This window comes from Musca domestica, unplaced genomic scaffold (assembly GCF_030504385.1).
Source record: "Musca domestica strain aabys unplaced genomic scaffold, Musca_domestica.polishedcontigs.V.1.1 9, whole genome shotgun sequence".
In the NCBI taxonomy this organism is placed as follows: domain Eukaryota; kingdom Metazoa; phylum Arthropoda; class Insecta; order Diptera; family Muscidae; genus Musca; species Musca domestica.
The window spans coordinates 1,165,397-1,190,874 of record NW_026712435.1 but is presented as its reverse complement, the minus strand read 5'-3'; the positions used below and the strand labels follow the sequence as shown (position 1 = coordinate 1,190,874).

Genomic DNA, 25,478 nt, shown 5'->3' with positions numbered 1-25,478 from the left:
CAATTTGGTAATTTCTCTATCATTTGACACATTTGTTAGTCTTCCAGACTTACTTAAGTGACCAAATTTTAGTGAATTATTAAACAATATTGTTTAAGGGAGTGCTAATTTTTCAGAACAATATTTAATTATTATATTGGGTATGCAATGCGGGCCTGGACATGTAATCGATTTTAAACTACGCAAACTATTGGATACATCATGACAAGACATCTTGCAACGCATACAAATTTAATCACACGGATATGAAAGTTTGATTTGGCAGGTTGTACTCGAATAGATTGAGGGAAAAATTATGCAAAACATTAATCAAAGCCTTTATATTTATACTTAGCAACCGAGTAATTGGTATAGTCTATAGTTAAGCCTTTTCGTATTTAAGATAAAGCTTATTTTTGTATTTGTTGAACTTATTGGAATTTTTAATTTAACCAATTGGAACATATTCCACTCTAAATTTATATAAAATATAAAATTTATCAATTTCATATTCAATATCTATATTTTACCAAATAATTTTTATATTTAATTACTTTTCAGTTAAGGCATTGAAAACAACGTATTTTCACTACAAAAATTGCAATATTTATTCCAATTTTTTATTGCTTATATTTTTTCGTACGCGAAAGAGAGTTATTTCCCACATAAAATTTTACTGAGTAATTTTTAATAGAAAATTTGTCATGCATACCTTATAACTAACTATAACACAAAATTTGCAACATGACGGAATATAGCAAGGGCCGGCGAAATGATAAATATAATTTTTATACCCTCCACCATACTATGGAGGGTATATTAACTTTGTCATTCCGTTTGTAACTCCTCGAAATACTCATGTCAGACCCAACAAAGTATATATATTCTTGATCAGCGTAAAATTCTAAGTCGATTTAGCGATGTCCGTCTGTCTGTCTGTCTGTCTGTCCGTCTGTCTGTCTGTCTGTCTGTCCGTCTGTCTGTTGTAATCACGCTATCTTTCGAATAAATTGAGATAGATGGCTAAAATTTTGCACACATGTTTATTTTTCCAGTAGGCAGGTTAAGTTCGTAAATGGGCAATGTAGGTCCACGTTTTCATATAGCTCCCATATAACGGTACCTCCGGATATTCGGTATTTTGATGATTTTAGCGACGTTATTCACCGGAATTGTTTCAAATTTGGTATTTGAAGTTCCAAATGGATACTACACCCTAAGATAGAAAATTATCTGTGCAAGTCTATGTCTTCGTATAGCCCCCATATAACGGTACCTCCCGATATTCGGTATTTTGATGATTTTTGCGACATTATTCACGGGAATTGTTTCAAATCTGGTATTTGAAGTTCCAAATGGATACTACACCCTAAGACAGAAAATTGTCTTTGCAGGTCCACGTCTTCGTATAGCCCCAATATAACGGTACCTCCCTATATTCGGTATTTTGATGATTTTAGCGACGTTATTCACCGGAATTGTTTCAAATTTGGTATTTGAAGTTCCAAATGGATACTACACCCTAAGATAGAAAATTGTCTGTGCAAGTCTATGTCTTCGTATAGCCCCCATATAACGGTACCTCCCGATATTCGGTATTTTGATGATTTTAGCGACATTATTCACGGGAATTGTTTCAAATCTGGTATTTGAAGTTCCAAATGGATACTACACCCTAAGACAGAAAATTGTCTTTGCAGGTCCACGTCTTCGTATAGCCCCAATATAACGGTACCTCCCTATATTCGGTATTTTGATGATTTTAGCGACATTATTCACTGGAATTGTTTCAAATTTGGTATTTTAAGTTCCAAATGGATACTACACCCTAAGACTGAAAATTGTCTGTGTAGGTCCACGTCTTCGTATAGCCCCCATATAACGGCACCTCGCTATGTTCGGTATTTTGATGATTTTAGCGACATTATTAGCCGGAATTGTTTAAAATTTGATATTTGAAGTTCGTTATGGGAACTACAGTCTGTGACAGAAAATTGTCGGTGCGGGTCCAGTTTCGAATTTGAATATGGTAATGGCTTATGACAAACAATGCATATGTATGTCCACGTCGTATTGACCCCAAAATAACGGCTATATTCGGTATTTTTAAAATTTTAACAGAATTTTTTAAGGATTTTATTTTTTGAAGATTTCCAAATTCGTTGTAAATGGTGGAGGGTATTAAAAGTTCGGCCCGGCCGAACTTACTGCTTTTTAACTTGTTTAACTTCGGGGTGTGGGTAAAGGGCTTAAGCGGTGGAAAATACAATAAGACCTTCCTAGAGTTTTATTTAATGAAATGAGAGATGAGGTAAGGGTGATATACGCGTGTGTAGTGCGATATAAAACTAAAACACAAGTATAAAATTAGTGTAATTCTACATATATTTAATGGTTCTGCGTGATCGCAGAGGTTCCCAGATCTATTTACATTACATATACCAATACAGAGAGTGAACGCAGAGTTTCTATGTAATCGCAGAGGATCCCTTCTCTTTTTATTACAACATCTTACAGTGTTAGCAAACCGACAACAACCATGGCCCCTTTTACATCTGCTCTTTACGGTTTCCGCCGAGGTTGCAGTTGTATTTTCTAAACAATTTAAAGTTTAATCTATAATCTGAGTACTTTATACCCTGAATGGGAATTGTCTATATAGGTCCACGATATCGTATAATCCCCTACACAACGCTACCTACCGATATTCGGCATTTTGATGAATTTAGACACATTTTGTAATGGTATTGTTTCAAAATTCACAAGGAGTTCTTTGTGAGTACTTTATACAATGGAAGATAATTATCTATATAGGTCCTCGATATCGTATCGTCCCCATATAACAATTCCCGACGATATTCGGTATTTTTATGATTTTTGACACATTTTTTTTACGAATTTCTCTGAAAGTTGGTAGTTGTAGGTCATAATGGGTTCCAGTTCGTATAGCGAATCATTGCAATTATAGGTCCACGTTTTGGTATAGTCGTCATATAACGGTACCTACCGATATTCGGTATTTTGATGATTTTTGACACATTTGTTCACGGATTTGTCTGAAAATTTGTATTTGTAGATCATAATGGGTTCTAGCTCCTTTGGCGTAACATTACATGTATAGGTCCCCGATTTAATATAGCCCCCATATAACGGTACCTCCCGATATTCTGCATTTTAATAGATTTTGCCACATTTCTTCGCGGATTTGTTTTTTTTTATACGTTTTTTACTTGTTTTTTATTTTTTTTTTTTTAAGTTATCTTAACATATTCAAAACCACCTTTTCCTGAGAAATGTGACGTTCTTTAGGGCTTTAAAACTTACAACATTTACGTTTAATCCATTTTGTCATCTATCCTCTTTAATATAAACTTTACCTCCGGTTTTTATTTTGAAAGGTTCTCTATATAGATCAATTTTTTCCTTCATAGGTATAAAGATTTTTGATGAATTTTCAGTTGAAAGCTTCAGTAGCTTGTTCATTGATTCTGTTAATGGTTTAAAAGTATTTTTCAACGCCATAGTTTTTCTTTCTTCACACATTTTATTGCTTTGAAGTTTTTTCAAAACATTTTTGGACTTTACAAGTCATTTCAGCATTTGTTCTTCAATGGTAACAGGTATATTAATAGCAAGAACCTACATTAATTTCTTTAAATAATGTTTTGGTTTAATATATACATCCAAGTCTTTCCTATAGCTTCTCAGTGATTGTCATCATCTTTGCCTATTGTGCACAAATATTCAGTCCACTGTTCTGTTGGAAAAAAATATTAATTACTTGTATTATTACTTTTCATTTGTCTGATCGAGCCGCATTTTACAATCTTTCTCTTTCTTTAAATGGAGCTAATCAAAGAGAAACGACTGCATCGCAACAAACGGACCATCGGTCACCTCGAATTAAGTTTCGTAATTTTCAATTTATCCATCCCAACAAAGGCATGTGCACAGTAATTTACATATTTACTTGTAAAACAAAGCTTTCGGTTGTTTTTCTGTCCGTGTCCTATGAGATTGCCTCTGGCATCATTTTTTTTTCTCGTTGCGCATTTTGTGTTGCATCTTCTTGCAAGTAGTACAATACAACAACAACTACAGAGAGGAATAATAAATGTCATCACTGCCGGTTTTTGGTTTCCCTTTATTAACATATTCGTCAAGATTACAACACTGATAAATGATAGCTGATCACTTACACTGATAAATGATAGCTGATCACCATCATTTTTAAGTACGCAATAAGGGGACTCGGGGAAAAAGTGTCGGCAAATCTCCGACTATGGAGCAGAGTTTTCATTTCAGAATTCAGATAGAGAGAAAGAAAGAGAGAGAGAGAGAGAGAGAGAGAGAGAGCATAGTTGAACATTTCTTGTGTCGGTCGAAAACGTGGGCCTCCATTCCTTCGTGTAACATATTTTGAAAATTAAATCGCAGCAAATATTTTTGAGGACATTGTGTTTCTTAAAACTGTTTTGCTATTATTTAAAGTGCAACATATTCGATTGTTTAAATTTGGAGTATTCCCCCATTGGCTACACCTCATAATATTCTCTATAACAGAGAGTAATGTTTTTCAAAATAAAACTGATCGGTACTAATATTATGATTTCATCCCGACGAAGGGATTGGTCGCTTAGATTTTTGATATGACGAGTTTGAGGTAAAACAAGCACTTTAAGTATCGAGCATTCTCAAGTAAATGAGAATCACACCAACTTCTTGTATTTCCCAAAAAGAGAAGAATTAAAATAGAGTATTATAAATAGTTAAAAATATATTATACATGCCACTTACTTCACATTGGCCAAATATGGTACGAAAAATTGCACACGATATGTGAAATTACACATGAGGTGGCAACACTTCTATCGAACCAGTACAATACGTACGTGGAGTCGTCAGATTAAATGGTTATGGTGCTCGACCAATGCCGAATATCTTTTTTAGTAAATAATATTACCTTTGGGTACAACAATATACACAGCAATTTATGTTGTTGCTTTGAACAGAGAAGCAACAAGAACTTGGTAAGGAGCGAAGGTAGAAAGAAACATATTTGAAACGGGATAGGCGCGGAGAGAAGAATCTTAGAAGACACTTCATTGCTGTTTAAATTAAGCAAAGTGTCAACCTTCCTCATTTCATGCAAAAACAAAAGTTTTTAAATTATATCTGTAAACAGAAGGCGATTTTGTTTTCACTCTTTGATTCCATAATGAATATGTGATCTCAGGTAATTTTTCAGAGAAATAAACGCCGAGATCAGATCCGAATTATTCGTTTGTACATCAAAAATTACCATTGCTGAAAGACAACTTGTATAAGTTAGATACTTTGCCCCTCAACTTCCCTTGCTCGAGCAATCACAGATGCTGATTGGCGCACAGGCATCTCCTCTACAACTCCCCTGGCGGAGACCGTAGTGAGCGGATCGTCTCTGGGCATTGGTTGTTGTCGGTAACCTCACCTTGTTACACATGCTCTCATTGGAAGTAGTTGTAGTTGTATTAGTAGACAGACATGAGATCCTCTGCGATTACCTAGAACCTCTGCGTTCACTTGTCTTTTGTCTTTGAGAGAATACCCAACACGGCCACTGTCGCCAACATACCATAATTGAAAAGAGGTAATACTTATTGTCGAAAACACATCAAAAGCAATTCAATAAACCAGCAAATTTTGCAAGAAAAGAAATTAATTCTATTTGTTTGTTTTATTTCTTATTGTTTCTTTTCCCCCATTACTCTACATAAACATTTTGGTCCTTCGAGCCGGATCTCCAAATCTCCGGTTGGCTGATCCAAACATTTTTGACTGTCGTTCCGTAGATATGTTGTTGGGTGCAGACTTATATCCGCAAATATTGTTGCCGGGGGTACAACAAAATATCTTAGGCTCTCTATTGGCTCAAAATACCGTCTTTGGTTGGATCCTCTCGGGTCCAATTCCCTCCTCACCCATGCAGGTCTTTACGACCACTTTGAGCTTCAGTGAGGAAGACAGCCTCAATAAAACCATTCTGCGGTTTTGGGAACTTGAGGAGGTCCCCAAACGCAAATTACTTTCGCCATCAGACAAGTTCTGCGAGGATAATTATCGGTCCACAACTACGAGAAACTCAGAGGGTCGTTACGTTGTCACACTTCCCATTCGTACTGAATTTCCTCATAGCCTGAAAATTGGTGATTCGCGTCAGAATGTTCTGAGTCAATTTTTTAGGAACGAAAATTCGCTTTTACGCAAACCTTCTCTCAAAGAAATGTATGATGCAGTTGTTCGCGAGTATCTTGACTTAGGTCACATGTGCTCTGTTTCTCCCTCACAAGCGCCCCTAGTATGTTACTTACCCCATCACCCAGTTGTCAATCTAGAAAAACAGACCTCCAAATTGCGCGTAGTTTTTAATGCATCAAACAAAACTTCTACTGGTATAAGTCTAAACGACATCCTTCACGTGGGACCAACTCTCCAAGCAGACTTAGTCTTGTTAATATTGAGATGGCGCTTATTTCGGTTTGTGTTTAATTGTGACATCACGCAAATGTATCGTCAAATTCGCGTTCACCCACAACATACATCTCTTCAAAGAATTTTGTTTCGGGAATCCCCCAATGACCCTATCTCAGATTACGAATTGCAAACTGTCACTTTTGGAGTAAATTGTGCCCCTTATTTAGCAATTCGTACTTTGCTCCAACTTGCTGATGATTGTGAGTCTGAATATCCTTTGGCTTCAAATATCCTTCGAAAAAGTATGTATGTTGATGACGTCCTTGCTGGCGCTCATGACCTAGACACCGCTATTCTTGCTCGGGACCAGCTCATTGCTTCTTTGTCCACAGCTAAATTTGAGTTGAGAAAGTGGACTGCAAACGACAAATCTGTTCTTGCTAGTTTGCCCACTGACCATCTAGTTGACGCTCAGGTCTTTCCTTTATAGAGGCAAGTAGTTCCAAACCATTGGGTATTCGATGGAATGCCAGTTTGGACTCGTTCTTTTTCTGTGTAAATCCCATCCCTAAAAAATCTAATTATTCGAAGCGGGAAGTTCTTTCACATATAGCCAAGTTGTTTGATCCCGTAGGTTGGTTAGCTCCCGCTTTAGTGGTAGCAAAAATTATTATGCAAAAGGTGTGGTTAGATAACATCGGATGGGACGATTCGCTTCTTCTTGCTACAAAGAATTCCTGGCTCACTTTTGTTGATAATTACCCTCATGTTAACTCAATTACAATTCCGCGTTGGGTTCGTTATGAACCAAACACCTTGGCAGAACTACATGTGTTCTCTGATGCTTCGGAGAAAGCATACGCGGGGGTAATTTATATGCGAATAAAAAATTCTTTAGGGGAAATTAGTGTTCATTTGCTGGCATCTAAGACAAGAGTAGCCCCAATTAAGTCGGTTTCATTACCTCGCTTGGAATTATGTGGTGCTGTACTAGCGTCGGAACTCCTAAAGCCCATTTTGAGTGACTTGGATATTCCAATTGACAAGATTTACTGTTGGACTGATTCCAAAATTGTGTTAGCTTGGTTGCGAAAAACTCCTACATCTTGGACTACTTTTGTGGCAAACAGGGTTTGTCGAATACAACAAAACGTAGGAAATGGTCATTGGTTCCATGTTAGGTCTGAGGACAACCCGGCGGATTTGGGAAGCCGCGGAGTCTCTCCTTTAGAACTTGCTAATAATTCCCTTTGGTGGAAAGGGCCTAGTTGGTTGAGTTTAGATAGCTCTACTTGGAGAACTGCAGATCCCTCTCCACTCGAAACTGAATTGGAAACTCGTAGTGTAAAAACACATTTTTCATTCTTTACAAAATATGAAGATATTTTGGAAAGAATATGTGTACCGTTTCATTCATAAAACTCATCCCCACAATCGGCCTGCAAATTGTTTCACAAGTAAAATCCCAACCTCTGAAGAAATTAGAATGGTTAAGAATCATTTAGCCATATTAGCACAGAAGTGTCATTGTGCAGATGAGTATAAGCATCTTTTGGATAAACGGCCTTTACCTTCCTCTAGCTCCCTTCTTTCTTTAAACCCCATTCTAGACGACTTTGGTGTTATGCGTCTGCATGGACGTTTAGTAAATTCTCCCACTTTATCTGAAAATGAAAAGTGTCCCATTTTTCTACCATATGGTTGTCGATTGGCACGTCTTCTTGTTGAATACGCACATTCAAGAACTGTCCACGGTGGAAATCAGCTAATGTTGCGTGTAATTCGAATGGAGTTTTGGATTCCTCGTGTCAAAACGCTCATCCGTACAGTAGTTAATCGTTGTAAGGTTTGCTGGCTAGAGAAAAATCGATCGTGTCCGCAGATTATGGCTGCACTTCCTCCCGAAAGAACTTCGATAAATAGACCTTTCACTACAACTGGAGTAGACTTTGCTGGACCTTTTGATATTAAGTCATTTACGGGTCGTGCTTGTCGTATCACCAACGGATACGTTTGTGTCTTTGTTTGTTTCACGACCAAAGCCGTGCATTTAGAGGCGGCGTCTGATCTATCGACGGCTTCATTTCTGGCTACCTTTTATCGATTCATAGGTCGTCGTGGTTGTCCAAAAACCATATTTTCGGACAACGGGACTAATTTTGTTGGTGCATCGCATGAATTCGAAAAAGATTTTAGAACTTTTCTTAGTGAAAGTCGTCGTACCATTTGTTCCTCTATGGGGTATCAGGAACTTACTTGGCAATTTTTACCAGCTGGCGCTCCCCACATGGTGGTCTTTGGGAGGCAGCAGTCAAAAGTTTTAAAAAACATTTTTATCGGCATGCCAAGTCCTTGTCATATACGTTTGAAGAATTTTCGACTATATTAGCTCGCATTGAAGTCTGTTTGAATTCTCGGCCCCTATATCCTATGTCGGATAGTCTCGAAGAATTGGTAGCGCTTACACCGGGCCATTTTCTTATAGGTGCCCCCCTTCTTGCTCCGCCAGAACCCCTTGTTGAGGAATCGCCATTGAGTTTAGTCAATCGGTACAGAAAACTGAAGGCATTGACGCATCAGTTCTGCATTAGGTGGAAAGAAGAGTATTTGTTTAGTTTGAATAAGCGTTATAAATGGAAACATCCAGAGAAAAATGTTGCAATCAATGATTTAGTAGTCATTAGGCATGAAAAACTTCCACCTACTTCTTGGAAACTAGGACGTGTAGTCGAGACATATCCCGGTAATGACGGTAACGTTCGCGTTGTAGACGTCCGAACTGCTCAGGGTATTATTAGGCGACCAGTCGTCAAGTTAGTTGTGTTACCTAATTAAGTCTGTTGTTTGTAAAATATACCTCGTTTGGTTGGGTAATTTCGGGCCCGTCAATTTGTAATTGCCGCGGTATAGATATCTAATTATATGAATTAAAATGATTTGAATAAAATGCTCACAAATAAACTGAACTTACGTCCTAACCTATAACTTGTAAACCTTATTGCACATGAAATAATATATAACATAATTCCTTTGAGCTTTGTTTAGTTGATACACATGCATGTATATCAAGGTGGGCGGCAATGTATAAGTTAGATACTTTGCCCCTCAACTTCCCTTGCTCGATCAATCACGGATGCTGATTGGCGCACAGGCATCTCCTCTACAACTCCCCTGGCGGAGACCGTAGTGAGCGGATCGTCGCTGGGCATTGGTTGTTGTCGGTAACCTCACCTTGTTACACATGCTCTCATTGGAAGTAGTTGTAGTTGTATTAGTAGACAGACATGAGATCCTCTGCGATCACCTAGAACCTCTGCGTTCACTTGTCTTTTGTCTTTGAACGAATACCCAACACGGCCACTGTCGCCAACACAATCCATATTGAAAAGAGGTAATTGGTGTGTCGAAAACACACCAAAAGCAATTCAATAAACCAGCAAATTTTGCATGAAAAGAAATTAATTCTATTTGTTTGTTTTATTTCTTATTGTTTCTTTTCCCCCATTACTCTACATAAACACAACTATTAACTCCGCGTTACGCACAAAAATTTTATCGTAGCATGGAATTCATTATTTTGTACTCATGACAATCCTCGTATTTTGGTAAACGCCAACATAAGCTTTTTTTAGCTTCCAATTTTAGACAAAAAAACTAGTACAGGGTTAACAAACTTACAAAGACGTATTAACGGATGTATATCGTATGTCAAATCATGATATGACGAGTGAAAACTGAGATCTTTACTAGTTTTCCTATGCAGGAATTACCTAAGAACTGCGTCGTGCTTTGGGAAAAAAAATTAATTGATAATTGCTGACCTGACCTGCTTTCGTGACATTAGAGGCATCGATGACGTCGATCCTCTAAGCAATAATAAACGTTCCTAATATACACGTAGTGCAACGTTCAAAGGATCTTCTGCCCAAAGGCTTTCTCAGTTCTGAAGGTTTTCTCTGCACAATATGCAACAAATGGCATTACACGCTGTTAAACATTGAGGTTACGCCTCTCTCGTCTCTGACGACTTCATCGAACCACAAAGTTTAAAAAACGACCTACGGCCCAACCAATTTACATTTTCGTTACCTCTCTGCTTTTCATATGTGTTGGAAAATTGAGCATGATGATTGGGAAAATGTTGGAAGGATTAAGTCCCATAAACAATAAGGAACAACAATTAGATGGCATCGCTGATCCCCAAGGCATGGCATTTATAACAACAAAAATTGGAGTAAATAAAACTAAAAATGCGATGGTCCCCATGTTCCTTTAGGGGATATAGTGGTTTCGCACATTGGTCTCGACTAGTTCAACCATTAAAATAAGGACCATATCGATCTATTGCTCCACGTGCACATAATTTCAATCTTCATAACATACAAAAAAATAATTTGTCTATTCTTATCCTGACGTAAAACTAGGAAAACGGTGGATTGTTGCAAGGATCGGTGGAATGTCTAATTTCAAACATCGTTTTCATTAAATTGCGTTAGTATTACATGTTTGTAACCCGAGTGATTTTTCTTCTCCTTGGGTAATTAATTATTTAAAATTTCTTCCATTTTCTTTTATACTTTTAAAATTATTCGGCAAACATTGTGGTCCCTCAAGCCGGAAAAAATTGATAATTGTCTTGAGTATTCTAAAATTGTAACGTACGGGTAGTTTTTTTAATTTGAATATCTTCCAGGGTTAACTACAGTACGTCTTCATCTCGCAAGTTAAGTATAGTAAGGTCTTCATACTTTGGGAGTGTTCCTCAACAATAATAATATATTACTAAAGTTTGATTAAGTCTTTTTCCATTATTAAGTCGCTGAAAGCTTAAATTCACGCTTTGAAAATTACATTCATACTGATATGAAAATCGACTATTATTGTTTTGTTAATCGAAAGTTCTGACGCCTCATTTTCCCACGCCTGCCGACCATCAATTCATAATGGGAATTGGTTTTGGATCCATCAGAAGATCGAGATCGACAAATGATTTTACAGTTGAGACATCATGACCGTCAATATAATACTATAAAATTAAAGAGTTAACTGTTAAAAAAGTTAACTCAATATGGCATTTTGCGTGAAATTACCGCGGTAATTGGTTTTTAAAACAATTTTGGAATGTCACTTAATTTGGTAATTTCCTATCATTTGACACATTTGTTAGTCTTCCAGACTTATGTGAAGGTATAATGTAAGATTTTTTTAAGAAAGTAGGAAAGTGACCAAATTTTAGTAAATAATTAAACAATATTATAGTGAAAAAAGCTCAATATGTGATTTTGCGTGAAATTACCGTAGCAATTGGTTTTTAAAACAATTTGGTAATTTCTCTATCATTTGACACATTTGTTAGTCTTCCAGACTTACTTAAGTGACCAAATTTCAGTGAATAATTAAACAATATTGTTTAAGGGAGTGCTAATTTTTCAGAACAATATTTAATTATTATATTGGGTATGCAATGCGGGCCTGGACATGTAATCGATTTTAAACTACGCAAACTATTGGATACATCATGACAAGACATCTTGCAACGCATACAATGTTAATCAGACGGATATGAAAGTTTGATTTGGCAGGTTGTACTCGAATAGATTGAGGGAAAAATTAAGCAAAACATTAATCAAAGCCTTTATATTTATACTTAGCAATCGAGTAATTGGTATAGTCTATAGTTAAGCCTTTTCGTATTTAAGATAAAGCTTATTTTTGTATTTATTGAACTTAGTGGAATTTTTAATTTAACCAATTGGAACATATTCCACTCTAAATTTATATAAAATATAAAATTTATCAATTTCATATTCAATATCTATATTTTACCAAATAATTTTTATATTTAATTACTTTTCAGTTAAGGCATTGAAAACAACGTATTTTCACTACAAAAATTGCAATATTTATTCCAATTTTTTATTGCTTATATTTTTTCGTACGCGAAAGAGAGTTATTTCCCACATAAAATTTTACTGAGTAATTTTTAATAGAAAATTTGTCATGCATACCTTATAACTAACTATAACATAAAATATATAATAACACAAAATTTGCAACATGACGGAATATAGCAAGGGCCGGCGAAATGATAAATATAATTTTTTAACTTCGGGGTGTGGGTAAAGGGCTTAAGCGGTGGAAAATACAACAAGACCTTCCTAGAGTTTTATTTAATGAAATGAGAGATGAGGTAAGGGTGATATACGCGTGTGTAGTGCGATATAAAACTAAAACACAAGTATAAAATTAGTGTAATTCTACATATATTTAATGGTTCTGCGTGATCGCAGAGGTTCCCAGATCTATTTACATTACATATACCAATACAGAGAGTGAACGCAGAGTTTCTATGTAATCGCAGAGGATCCCTTCTCTTTTTATTACAACTTCTTACAGTGATAGTAAACCGACAACAACCATCGCCCCTTTTACATCTGCACTTTACTTTATTTATTTATTTTTTCCAATTTTTCTATCAAACATTATTGCTACGCAAACACAACGTAAGAAGAGGCGTCTTTTCGTCTTATGAAATTATTTCATTAATTTTGAATATTTAAGTTTCATCGAGCTAATTTTCTCCAGAATCATATATCAACGCCAATACATAAACTTTATGTCAACTTGTCTTCTTCATATATGTTGTAAGCACAAGAGTAAACGATTCAAATGATAACTGGCTTAAATCGAAATATATTGAATTGGCCAGATCTTCAAGGGATCTAGCTTACAGGGAATATATTCGGCATAGAACGATGCACTATATGTAATTCCACATGCAGAATGTGGAAAGTTGGTGTGAGTAGAGTAGCTATAGCATATTGGAGGTTTTCAAAAACTGGTGAATTGAGGCGGGCAAAATGCCGAAAAATTATGTTCAAACACCGATTCTCTGCAATAAACGAATTATGATATTTATCATCAACGTCATTAATATGATCCAGCTGTGTAGTCTCGGATGTCGAGAAGTAAGTTTTCCACTCATCATATGCCCACTTGACTTTGTTCCACATTTCCCTGTGAATTTAGAAATTGTAGACAATATACGTGTATTTATTTATGGACTGGAATCACATCAGCGACTCGATGGAAGCGAACAGGTGCAGTTATCGATTGATTAGATTCGAGAAAATAGAAATGTGTTTTAAGAAATGTTGCTATGTATGGGAATGTATGTATGGGAATTTTCGCGGTAAATTTTTGCAAAACTAGAGCGAAAGGGTTACGGAAATTCTCAGGGCCAGTGTTATTGTTTGGGAAAAGAAAAACTAAAATTCACATGTAAAATCCCATGCCTATTTATAATACATATGCAAAAACAGACAAGTGAACACAGAGGTTTAATGTGATCGCAAAGGATCCCTTCCAGTGAGAGTAACCGGACAACAACCATCACCCGTTGGCATTTGCACTCTCAAAAGAAGCCCGTGGTGTCAATCTACATCCGTGATTGTCTGGGTTCGGGAAGTTGTGGTGGAATAATACTTATAAATTTATGTTTAAATTTTTTAATGCTACATTGGTGATTTTTCTCATCTGTATTAAGCTATATGCATGTATGCTACTTAAAATTATGGCTTTGTCTGTGACAGTTATAATTTCTGCATTTTTTCTACTATCCGAGTATTAAACACAAACAATCAAAAGTAATATTGTTCTTCAAGCAAAGCATAAATGAAAATAATCCACTATAGTTTTGGAAAAACATTAATAATTTGTGTTTAATTTTTTCCCCAATTCTTGTATCAAACATTATTGCTTCGCAAACACACCGTAAGAAGGGCGTAATTTCATCTTATGAAATTATTTCCTTAATTTTGAATATTTAAATGTTATCGAGTTAATATTCTTGTGAATCATATTTCAACGCCAATACATGAACTTTATGTCTTTGTGTGATATTAAATTTTTTTTATCAATTCTTTAATATCAATATTTATTATAGTCTCCTTCATACCTGTTGGGAGCAAAAGAGTAAACGATTAAACGAAATGATAATTGACTTAAATCGAAAACTATTATATTGGCCAGATCTTTGAGGGATCTGCCTTACAAGGAATATATTCGGCATAGAACATCTGATAACATTAATATTTTTTGTTTTTTTTTTTTAAGAATAAGGCTAAGTCTGTGTTGAGAAGAGAGAAAACAGTATTCCATGGATGTATTTAATGGTATAAATGTTATTCAGATTTGAATTAAGTTGAGGTCTGGAGGTCTGAGGAAATAGATGTTGATGACCTAAATGATTCATTCATTTAGTCTGGGTATGTTCCTATTCCGGATACAGTAGATTTGTCTGGTTATGATGGTGAACATTACTCTTACTCTTTTGAATGTATTTTTGAAGAGGGTCTTTTCGTAGCATTGCATTCAATTAGATCGTGTTCCACGGGAATTGATGGCATAACGATCTAGTTTGTGAGAATTATATTGCGGCATATTTCAAACGGCACGCATATTACCCATACCCAAACAAAAAATGTATTCTCAATTGACAATATGCTTTATGATGATCAAAAATTGCTAAAGCCATACCAACGTGGTCATGGTACGGTTTCTCATTTATTGATGTTTGTGATAATGGAGTTCTAATTGGATATATGTATAGCGTTTGACAGAGTCGACATGCAATAACGACAGATTACCCAAAAAATTAAATTCTTTTTCAATACTATTGCTTGTAAGCTTGTTTTCTCATATCTAAGCGGTAGTTCTCATTTCGTAGATTACAATGTATTTGTCTCTTGCATTAGAGAAATATGTAGCGGGGTGCTAAAGAGTTCTGACCTTAGTCCCCTGTTATTTACTTTAAATATTAATGAATTGCTTGATTCCCTTGATATTGACTTGTTCTCCACTTAAATATGCATTAACAATTGTTATTGTTAATATGAAAAAGCAAATATAAGAGAATCGTAGACGGGGACGTGTAGTACCCATTAATACCTTGAAATTCGAGATTTCAAACACTTTTGGTGGATAATGTCGCTAAAATCATCAAAACACCACATATAAGGAGTCCATGAACCGTTACGAACATAACCTGCCTGCTAGTAAAATATTTCTATCTCAATTCGTTCGAAAGATAACGTGATTAAAACATACAGAAACACAGACCGACGGGCGTCGCTAAATCGACTTAGAATTTTACGCTGATCAGGAATATGAATACTTTGTTTGGTCTGGAAAAAGTATTTCGCGGAACGACAAAGTTAATATACTGTCCATAGTATGGTGGATAGTATGGTTGAATATAAATATATGATAAATTTTCGGTTCGAAAATTGGCAACAATTTTTTTTTTTAATTAATGTGTGTTTGCGTGGAAATATCGTTTTTTCTTTAGAAAGTCTGATATTGGAAAATCGAATATTGAAAAATAAGGAAAATTTACTTTTAAAATAACAGTCTGGTACCAATCCGAAACAAACTTGTTGTTTGCTGGAGTTAAAATATCTAAGAAATGATTACCAGTGTTGTTCTATGTAAGTATGAAAGCCCAAGTAGCTCAAGGAAGTGTCTTTGGTTATAGACAAATTTGACCTCGAGCTTTTAAGCAAACTTCTGTCGATGAATTAGCAGTAGTTTGGAAATCGAATAGAAGGGGTTGGATGACGATTAAATCGAAAAATGGGAGAATAGTAGCGAAAGAAAGCTCTATTTTTGGAAGTTGAGTTAGAAAACATAAATATAATAAAGTTACCTCCAAATACAACTTCAGAATGCCATCCACTAGGATCAAGAAATTATCCGATCTTTTAGGTTTCACTATCGCAGTTTCATAATCAAAAATATTTTGGCAAATTTAGAATCACAATTTAGAATCACAAATACAACATCCTGGAATACATATTTTTTATTGAAGCCGGATTGAAAAGTTGTCAGCATCGACACAATTCAAAACTGCTTTCGTAAAGCTGGGTTTGATAAAGATATTTGCGAATCTCTTGAATTTGACAACGAAGATTGCATTCATTTACAATACTTACAAATGCTAATAAGACATTGTGAGACGATTCGGCCAGAAGAATATCTCTCCATTGATCAATTTTTTTATCTTTATAGTTTTTGTAATGTAAAGAAAGATTTTCTTTTGTTGTATTTTGTTAAATACGCAAACAAATAAACACTTTTTGTGAATATACAAAAGGCGATATAAGGGGATGTCCTCCTTTAAAATATATCTACATTACATAGTCCTAGCTGACGCAATATACTTCCAAATGCTTCAAATTGATAATTACCAATTTTTGACCTTGGAATAAGGCTTGGTTTTGGTCGGTTCATATTTTTGATGTAACATTATCATATATTTTGTTATTTATCATTACACCTAACAATAATTTTACTGATTTGCAATGGTGCCGTAGAATATGAGATTTGTTTCATTTGCTTACCTTGCTAGCATCGCCATATGGAAAAAAATTTCCATAAATTTTTTTGAATTCTTCAACGGATAAATGACCACTGGGGCAGTCTTTTAGAAATCCTTTGTACCATTCTTGTATTTCAGCGTCTGAAAAACAATTGTAAAGAATTTCCAAAAATTTAATTATAATAAATAAGAAAAGGAAACCGAACCGTTCGTAAATTGATACTTATATATTAACATTTATTTATATATTTTTTAATGCTACCATATGGCTACAGAGGGTATATATCATTTGACACGGTTAAAACGTGCCTCATCGATATATAACGGTTTTAGACATTTGGAGTCGTGTCCGTCTGTCTGGCTCGCTTGTGCGCACGATAACACTCGAACAGAGTATCCGATTTGATCCAATCTTGATACATCGTAATATTGTTGCTAAATTTAGATCGAGTTCGGAAATGGGCAAGATCGGTCTGGTACCTTCCCCACAAAATTTTTAATAATTTTATCTCATATAAAATGCCATTCGATTAAAATGCCGCACATCCCAATATTTTTATCAACACAAGATTTAGTCTGCAGATGGGATAAATCGGTCCACTCCTTCTGGTAGCTCCCCTAGAAAGGGTTCAAAATTTTTAATAACAAAACGTTTATGAAATGCGAAATAAGCACTGGATTCGTTCCAAATTTCTAACATCCCAATATTTCTTCCAACTCAAGATCTGGTGTGAACATGATAGATATGGGTCCCACCCCTTCTGGTACCTTCCTCACATGTGTTAAATGTTGAATACTTGCGAATCAGGTCAATTCTTTGGTATACATATCGATTCAAAATTTCAATTTCGCACATCCCAACATTTTTACTAGTATTAAATGGAATGGTATAGTCCAGTACATTATATTTCAACATTTTCCAAGAATAATTACATACCTCATATTAAACGAAGGAAGTTGTAGATATAGTTCCAATCTGGCACTTCAACAGTTTGAATAATCATAGCGCAAGTTTATTTAAATAAAACATTTGCTGAGGATATACATCTGTTAGCAAAAGCCTATTGATACTTTTTAACTTGATTTTTAATAATATTATACTTAATACCTTAAATGGCTAAGATACCCTGATGCAAAGTGGCATAAATGATAGAACCTATTGCAAAGTTTAAATGCCAAAAAGTAAACCCAAAAAACTAGGTCCTATAAGAAAAGTATCGTCACAGTATGAATATCAAACCTCAAATTTTTAACGCTTCTGTAGAAATATGTAGCTAAAATTATCAAAATACTGAATAACCAAAGACACCGTTATATGGGACTATAATAAAACGTGGACCTTTATATACAACCAATTACGAACTCTTAGTACCGAATTTTAAACAAAATCCGAAATCATTGAGAATTGCTGATATTTATTGCGAAGTATTAAAAACTACTGAAATGCAAATTGTAACTGCAGAAGAAAATTTAGTACGTTAATTCATCCTGATTTAATCCCATTTCAAACAATAAAGAATGTACCATTATACGAAGGCTTTAAAAATATGTAATCATACAGAAACTTTTCTGCTAGTGAAATTTATCAGTTATATAATCGGCAAATTTATCCTTAAAAAATATGCAACTAAATCTGTTTATGTAGAACAATGGGGAAAAGAAAATACAATGAGGAAAATAAAACAAATATAATTAATTTCTTTTTTTCTCAGTAAGTAAGTGTTTTTTCGACAATAAGTATTACCTCTTATCAATATGGTATGTTGGCGACAATGGCCGTGATGGGTTTCGCTTCAAAGACTAAAGACAGGTGAACGCAGAGGTTCTAGGTGATCGCAGAGGATCCCATGTCTACTAATACAACTACTTCCAATGAGAGCATGTGTGACAAGGTGAGGTTACCGACAACAAACAATGCCCAGCGACGATCCGCTCACTACGGTCTCCGCCAGGGGAGTTGTAGAGGAGATGCCTGTGCGCCAATCAGCATCCGTGATTGATCGAGCAAGGGAAGTTGAGGGACAAAGTATCTAACTTATACATTGCCGCCCACCTTGATATACATGCATGTGTATCAACTAAATAAAGCTCAAAGGAATTATGTTATATATTAATTCATGTGCAATAAGGTTTACAAGTTATAGGTTAGGACGTAAGTTCAGTTTATTTGTGAGCATTTTATTCAAATCATTTTTATTCATATAATTAGATATCTATACCGCGGCAATTACAAATTGACGGGCCTGAAATTACCCAACCAAACGAGGTATATTTCGCAAACAACAGACTTAATTATGTAACACGACTAACTTGACGACTGGTCGCCTAACAATACCCTAAGCAGTTTGAACGTCTACAACACGAACCTTACTATCATTGCCAGGATGCGTCTCGACTAACTAAACAAACTCATTAAACCTAATGGAAAACTGATTCGTCAATGCCTTACGTTTTCTATACCGATTGACTAAACTCAATGACGATTCTTCAACAAGGGGTTCTGGCAGAGCAGGAAGGGGGGCTCCTATAACAAAGTTTGCGTTGAAGCGAATTTTCATTCCATAAAAATGGACTCATAACATTCTGAGGCTAATCACCAATTTTCAGGCTGTGAGGAAATTCAGAACGTATGGGAAGTGGGACAACGTAACGACACTTCGAGTTTCTCGTAGTTGTGGACCGGAAATTGTCCTCGCAGAACTTGTCTGATGACGAAAGTAATTTGCGTTTGGGAACCTCCTCAAGTTCCCCAAAACGCAGAATGGTTTTATTGAGGCTGTCTTCCTCACTAAAGCTCAAAGTAGTCGCAAAGACCTGCAAGGGTGAGGAGGTAATTGGACCCGAGAGGATCCAACCAAAGACGGTATTTTGCGCCAATAGAGAACCTAATATATTTTGTTGTACCCCAGGCAACAATATTTGCGGATATAAGTCTGCACCCAACAACATATCTACTGAACGACACTCAAAAATGTGTGGGTCAGCCAACTGGAGATTTGGCAGAGAACGAACTAAAGCAGGGTCAACAGAAAAGGATGGAAGGTTACTAGAAATCTTGGGGAGAACCAAAGGATCGGTTTTCAACAAAATTGAAGCACTTAAGCGAGAACTTATACAAATTCGACAGTTTTTCCTAGAGGTAACGGAAGACGAACCGTTTACACCAGAAATGGTTGCAAGAGTGGATCGAGACTATAACTTCAATCAATTTTGAAGGTTCTCAGTTATAAAACTAGCCTCAGACGCAGGGTCAATGAGGGCTCGAACAGGATAAGAATTTCCTTCGTGAACAATATTTACAATGGCGGTACCGAGAAGGACTCGAGAGTTATGCGATGTGTGAAACACTTGACGGTTTACTACAGTCGGATTTGCACCAGTGGATGTAGAGGCAACATTATCTGAATTAGAATTGGAATGAGCTCTTGGGACTTGACTGTGGGCGTCATATTTGATGAGGAGCTATTTGTAGGTGCCGATCGATTGAGTTTATGCATAAGTGTATGATGTTTTTCATGGCATACACAGCAGCTATGTGCACTGGGACAATTACTAACAGAATGACCTCTTGACAAATAATTGAAACACAAGCCATACTTTTTTACAGCAGTAATTTTTTGATCGAAAGACATCTTTTTGAAACGATGACAAGAGTAGAGCGCATGATTTTGTTTAGGGCATACAACACAACGATGTTTTGGATAAGATTTTACTGTATCAGAGGAAGTTTTCGCCAAATGTGCCTTGTCGTTGCGTTGGTTTGGGGAGTTTGATGAATTTATACCTTTTATGTCCCGCAAACAGGCAAGCGTCTGAATTCTCTCCGTAAGGAACGAATCAAGCTGAGCCCATGACGATAAGGAAGACTTATCTGTGAGACTCTGTTCCCAGAGTGTCACCGTATGTTTTGGCAGACGCTGAATACAAATAAAACTAAAATAGGATCCCAATGATCCGTGACAATGTCATAGACTGACATGGCAGATAAACAACCTTTAATGCCCCTTTGCAAAGTCTTAAGACCTGAACTCGTTTCATTAGCTAACGATGGAAGATCGAACAAAAGCTTTAAATGACTATTGACTAGAATTCTTTTGTTGTCATAAGCATCCTTAAGAGCTTTCCAAGCCAGAACAAAACTTTTATGAGTGAGTGGAAACTTCGACACAATTTCCCTAGCCTCACCTTGAGTTTTCTTAATCAAATGACACAACCTCTCAATATCAGTTAATCGGGAATTATTTATGAACATTGGAGAAAATAAATCCCGGAATGTGGGCCATGACAAAAAATCTCCGTGGAAATCATCTATATCGCACGGCGGTAAATTAAGATTATGGAAGGTTTCGGAACCACAAGGCGGTAAACTCCAATTCGAAACTGAGATATCATAAGTACTCTGAATATCTGGATAAGCCATATTTGATAAAGGCGGCAAACTATTATTCAGTACATTGTTTGGATTGGATTATTTTTTTAAAATTCGAATACCGCACATAGAAGAATAAAACACAAGCAGTGTTTGACGGTCGAACGGTGACGGGGGTGGGTTAACTACCACACTACGAGCTGACCGACGACAATGGTCGCAACGGATATCGCACAAAAGAAAATAAAACACAAGCAGCGATAGCAGAGCGCTCAGTGTGTGTGGGTAAGCAACTGCCTCGCTACGAACTTACCACATAGCCAAATGAAAATATAGACAACGAAAAGTTAGTTTTGTCTTTTTTTACAGGTGGCTCTCATCATGTTTTGCATAGTCAACATGCTGATTTACGCGTTCAACCCACTCGACTTCGAAAACACATTTTATCGTTTTTCAAGAATTTCACTTGATTAATCCGGAATTTTTCGATATCATCACGTACTTTTCACATTTTTTCTATTATGGAACAATTTTCAACTGACAAATATCCTACAGATTTTTTTCGAAGATGACCAACCAACGACGACGAACCAACAGTGAGAGTTGGAGAAATAAATAAGTTGTTGTTATAGTTGTTGGTTAGTAGACTGACGTTAGAAAAAGGCGCTTAGAAAGGTATTATTGTTATTGAAATATTACAAACAGACCAACGAAAATGACCCAACAGTGTGTGTTGGGGCGAGGTACGGGGCAATTTAGCAAGTGTTGGTATGTTTGGATGTTAATTAGAAAAAGCGGCACTTGCAATGTGGCTATTTCATTCTCGTTGAGAGTAATACCGAATTGGTGAGATGTAAAAGAGATCACTCGGCAATGCAGAAATGTGTGGAGAATATTGCGATAACCAAACACAAAATTATGCACACTACAGCGGTAGATTATTTTTTAACAAATATATTTTTTTGGGATAAATTTGAATTATTAAAAAAAATGAATCCGGAAATTCGATTATTTCGCGTATAGTGGAAAATAATGCGAATTTGTCTCGTTTTTAAAGAATTTTTAATATATATTTTTTCCAAAACTAAATTGTAGCGGACTGTATATTTAAGGATACCGCAAATTAGGGTAAAACAAAGGCGATACGTACCGCGAAGCAAGCAATAACTAACACTTTTCACTTATTTTTTTCAAAATATATAGCACTCTAGCTCACAATAACAAATTTCACTGAACTTACGTACCTTTTTTATACCCTCCACCATACTATGGAGGGTATATTAATTTTGTCATTCCGTTTGTAACTCCTTGAAATACTCATGCCAGACCCAACAAAGTATATATATTCTTGATCAGCGTAAAATTCTAAGACGATTTAGCCATGTCCGTCTGTCTGTCCGTCTGTCTGCCTGTTGTAATCACGCTATCTTTCGAACAAATAGAGATAGAAGGCTAAAATTTTGCACACATGTATATTTTGCCAGTAGGCAGGTTAAGTTCGTAAATGGGCCATGTAGGTCCAAGAAATCATATAGCCCCCATATAACGGTACCTCCCGATATTCGCTATTTTGATGATTTTAGCGACATTGTTTACCGGAATCGTTTCAAAGTTGGTATTTGAAGTTCATAATGGATACTACAGCCTAAGACAGAAAATAATCTATGTAGGTCCACGTCTTCGTATAGCCCCTATATAATGGTACCCCCCGATATTCGGTATTTTGATGATTTTAGCGACATTATTTAACGGAATCGTTCCAAATTTGGTATTTGAAGTTCGTAATGGATTCGTAATCCTAAGTCAAAAAATGAGCCATGTAGGTCCACGTCCTCATATAGCCCCCATATAATGGTAGCCCCGATATTCGGTATTTTGATGATTTTAGCGACATTATTTAGCGAAATCGTTCCAAATTTGGTATTTGAAGTTCGTAATGGATACTGCCCGATATTTGGTATGTTGATGATTTTAGCGACATTATTTACCGGGATTGTTTCAAATACGGCATGTGAAGGTCGTAATGGATACTTCAGCCCATGCCAGAAAATTGTCTGTGCAGGTCAACGTCTTCGTATAACCCCCATATAACGGTACCCCCCATATACGGTATTTTAATGATTTTAGCTACATTATAAACAGATTTTTCTTCAAGTTTCGCATTTAAATATTGTAATAACGTATGACAAAAGTTGCCTATGCAGGCCCACGTCGTCGTATAAGCATTCGGAATTCTTAAGATATTAACAGAATTTTTAACGGATTTTATTTTTTGAAAATTGCCAAATTTGTACCAAATGGTGGAGGGTATTAAAAGTTCGGCCCGGCCGAACTTACAGCTTTTTTACTTGTTGATGTTGATGATGATGAATAGGATGATGTTGATGCGGTGGTGCGATTAATGAGGGGGGGATGTGTGTTTTGCAGATGATTCCTTTGTAAAAAGAGAACAAAAAACAGCAATTAATAGCCAGGCAAACTTCAAACTACTTATGTAGAGCAATGGGGAAAAGAAAATACAATGAGAAAAATAAAGCAAATACAATTAATTTCTTTTCTCATTAAGTCTGCTGATTTATTGAATCGCAGGGTCAATGAGGGCTCGAACAGGATAAGAATTTCCTTCGTGAACAATATTTACAATGGCGGTACCGAGAAGGACTCGAGAGTTATGCGATGTGTGAAACACTTGACGGTTTACTACAGTCGGATTTGCACCAGTGGATGTAGAGGCAACATTATCTGAATTAGAATTGGAATGAGCTCTTGGGACTTGACTGTGGGCGTCATATTTGATGAGGAGCTATTTGTAGGTGCCGATCGATTGAGTTTATGCATAAGTGTATGATGTTTTTCATGGCATACACAGCAGCTATGTGCACTGGGACAATTACTAACAGAATGACCTCTTGACAAATAATTGAAACACAAGCCATACTTTTTTACAGCAGTAATTTTTTGATCGAAAGACATCTTTTTGAAACGATGACAAGAGTAGAGCGCATGATTTTGTTTAGGGCATACAACACAACGATGTTTTGGATAAGATTTTACTGTATCAGAGGAAGTTTTCGCCAAATGTGCCTTGTCGTTGCGTTGGTTTGGGGAGTTTGATGAATTTATACCTTTTATGTCCCGCAAACAGGCAAGCGTCTGAATTCTCTCCGTAAGGAACGAATCAAGCTGAGCCCATGACGATAAGGAAGACTTATCTGTGAGACTCTGTTCCCAGAGTGTCACCGTATGTTTTGGCAGACGCTGAATACAAATAAAACTAAAATAGGATCCCAATGATCCGTGACAATGTCATAGACTGACATGGCAGATAAACAACCTTTAATGCCCCTTTGCAAAGTCTTAAGACCTGAACTCGTTTTATTAGCTAACGATGGAAGATCGAACAAAAGCTTTAAATGACTATTGACTAGAATTCTTTTGTTGTCATAAGCATCCTTAAGAGCTTTCCAAGCCAGAACAAAACTTTTATGAGTGAGTGGAAACTTCGACACAATTTCCCTAGCCTCACCTTGAGTTTTCTTAATCAAATGACACAACCTCTCAATATCAGTTAATCGGGAATTATTTATGAACATTGGAGAAAATAAATCCCGGAATGTGGGCCATGACAAAAAATCTCCGTGGAAATCATCTATATCGCACGGCGGTAAATTAAGATTATGGAAGGTTTCGGAACCACAAGGCGGTAAACTCCAATTCGAAACTGAGATATCATAAGTACTCTGAATATCTGGATAAGCCATATTTGATAAAGGCGGCAAACTATTATTCAGTACATTGTTTGGATTGGATTATTTTTTTAAAATTCGAATACCGCACAAAGAAGAATAAAACACAAGCAGTGTTTGACGGTCGAACGGTGACGGGGGTGGGTTAACTACCACACTACGAGCTGACCGACGACAATGGTCGCAACGGATATCGCACAAAAGAAAATAAAACACAAGCAGCGATAGCAGAGCGCTCAGTGTGTGTGGGTAAGCAACTGCCTCGCTACGAACTTACCACATAGACAAATGAAAATATAGACAACGAAAAGTTAGTTTTGTCTTTTTTTTACAGGTGGCTCTCATCATGTTTTGCATAGTCAACATGCTGATTTACGCGTTCAACCCACTCGACTTCGAAAACACATTTTATCGTTTTTCAAGAATTTCACTTGATTAATCCGGAATTTTTCGATATCATCACGTACTTTTCACATTTTTTCTATTATGGAACAATTTTCAACTGACAAATATCCTACAGATTTTTTTCGAAGATGACCAACCAACGACGACG

The 25,478-nt window shown here is 36.2% G+C and overlaps 1 protein-coding gene across 5 annotated transcripts in view; it reads right to left on the bottom strand.

The window, feature by feature from the left end:
• The window catches only part of LOC101901167 (neurocalcin homolog), a 337,832-nt gene that overhangs the window by 53,040 nt on the left and 259,314 nt on the right, over positions 1–25,478 (bottom strand). For all 5 annotated transcript variants that reach the window (XM_059131518.1, XM_059131516.1, XM_059131515.1 and 2 more), the window contains one exon: positions 16,833–16,951. In XM_059131518.1, coding sequence (XP_058987501.1) covers positions 16,833–16,951 — 119 coding nt within the window. The remainder of the gene's footprint in view (positions 1–16,832; positions 16,952–25,478) is intronic.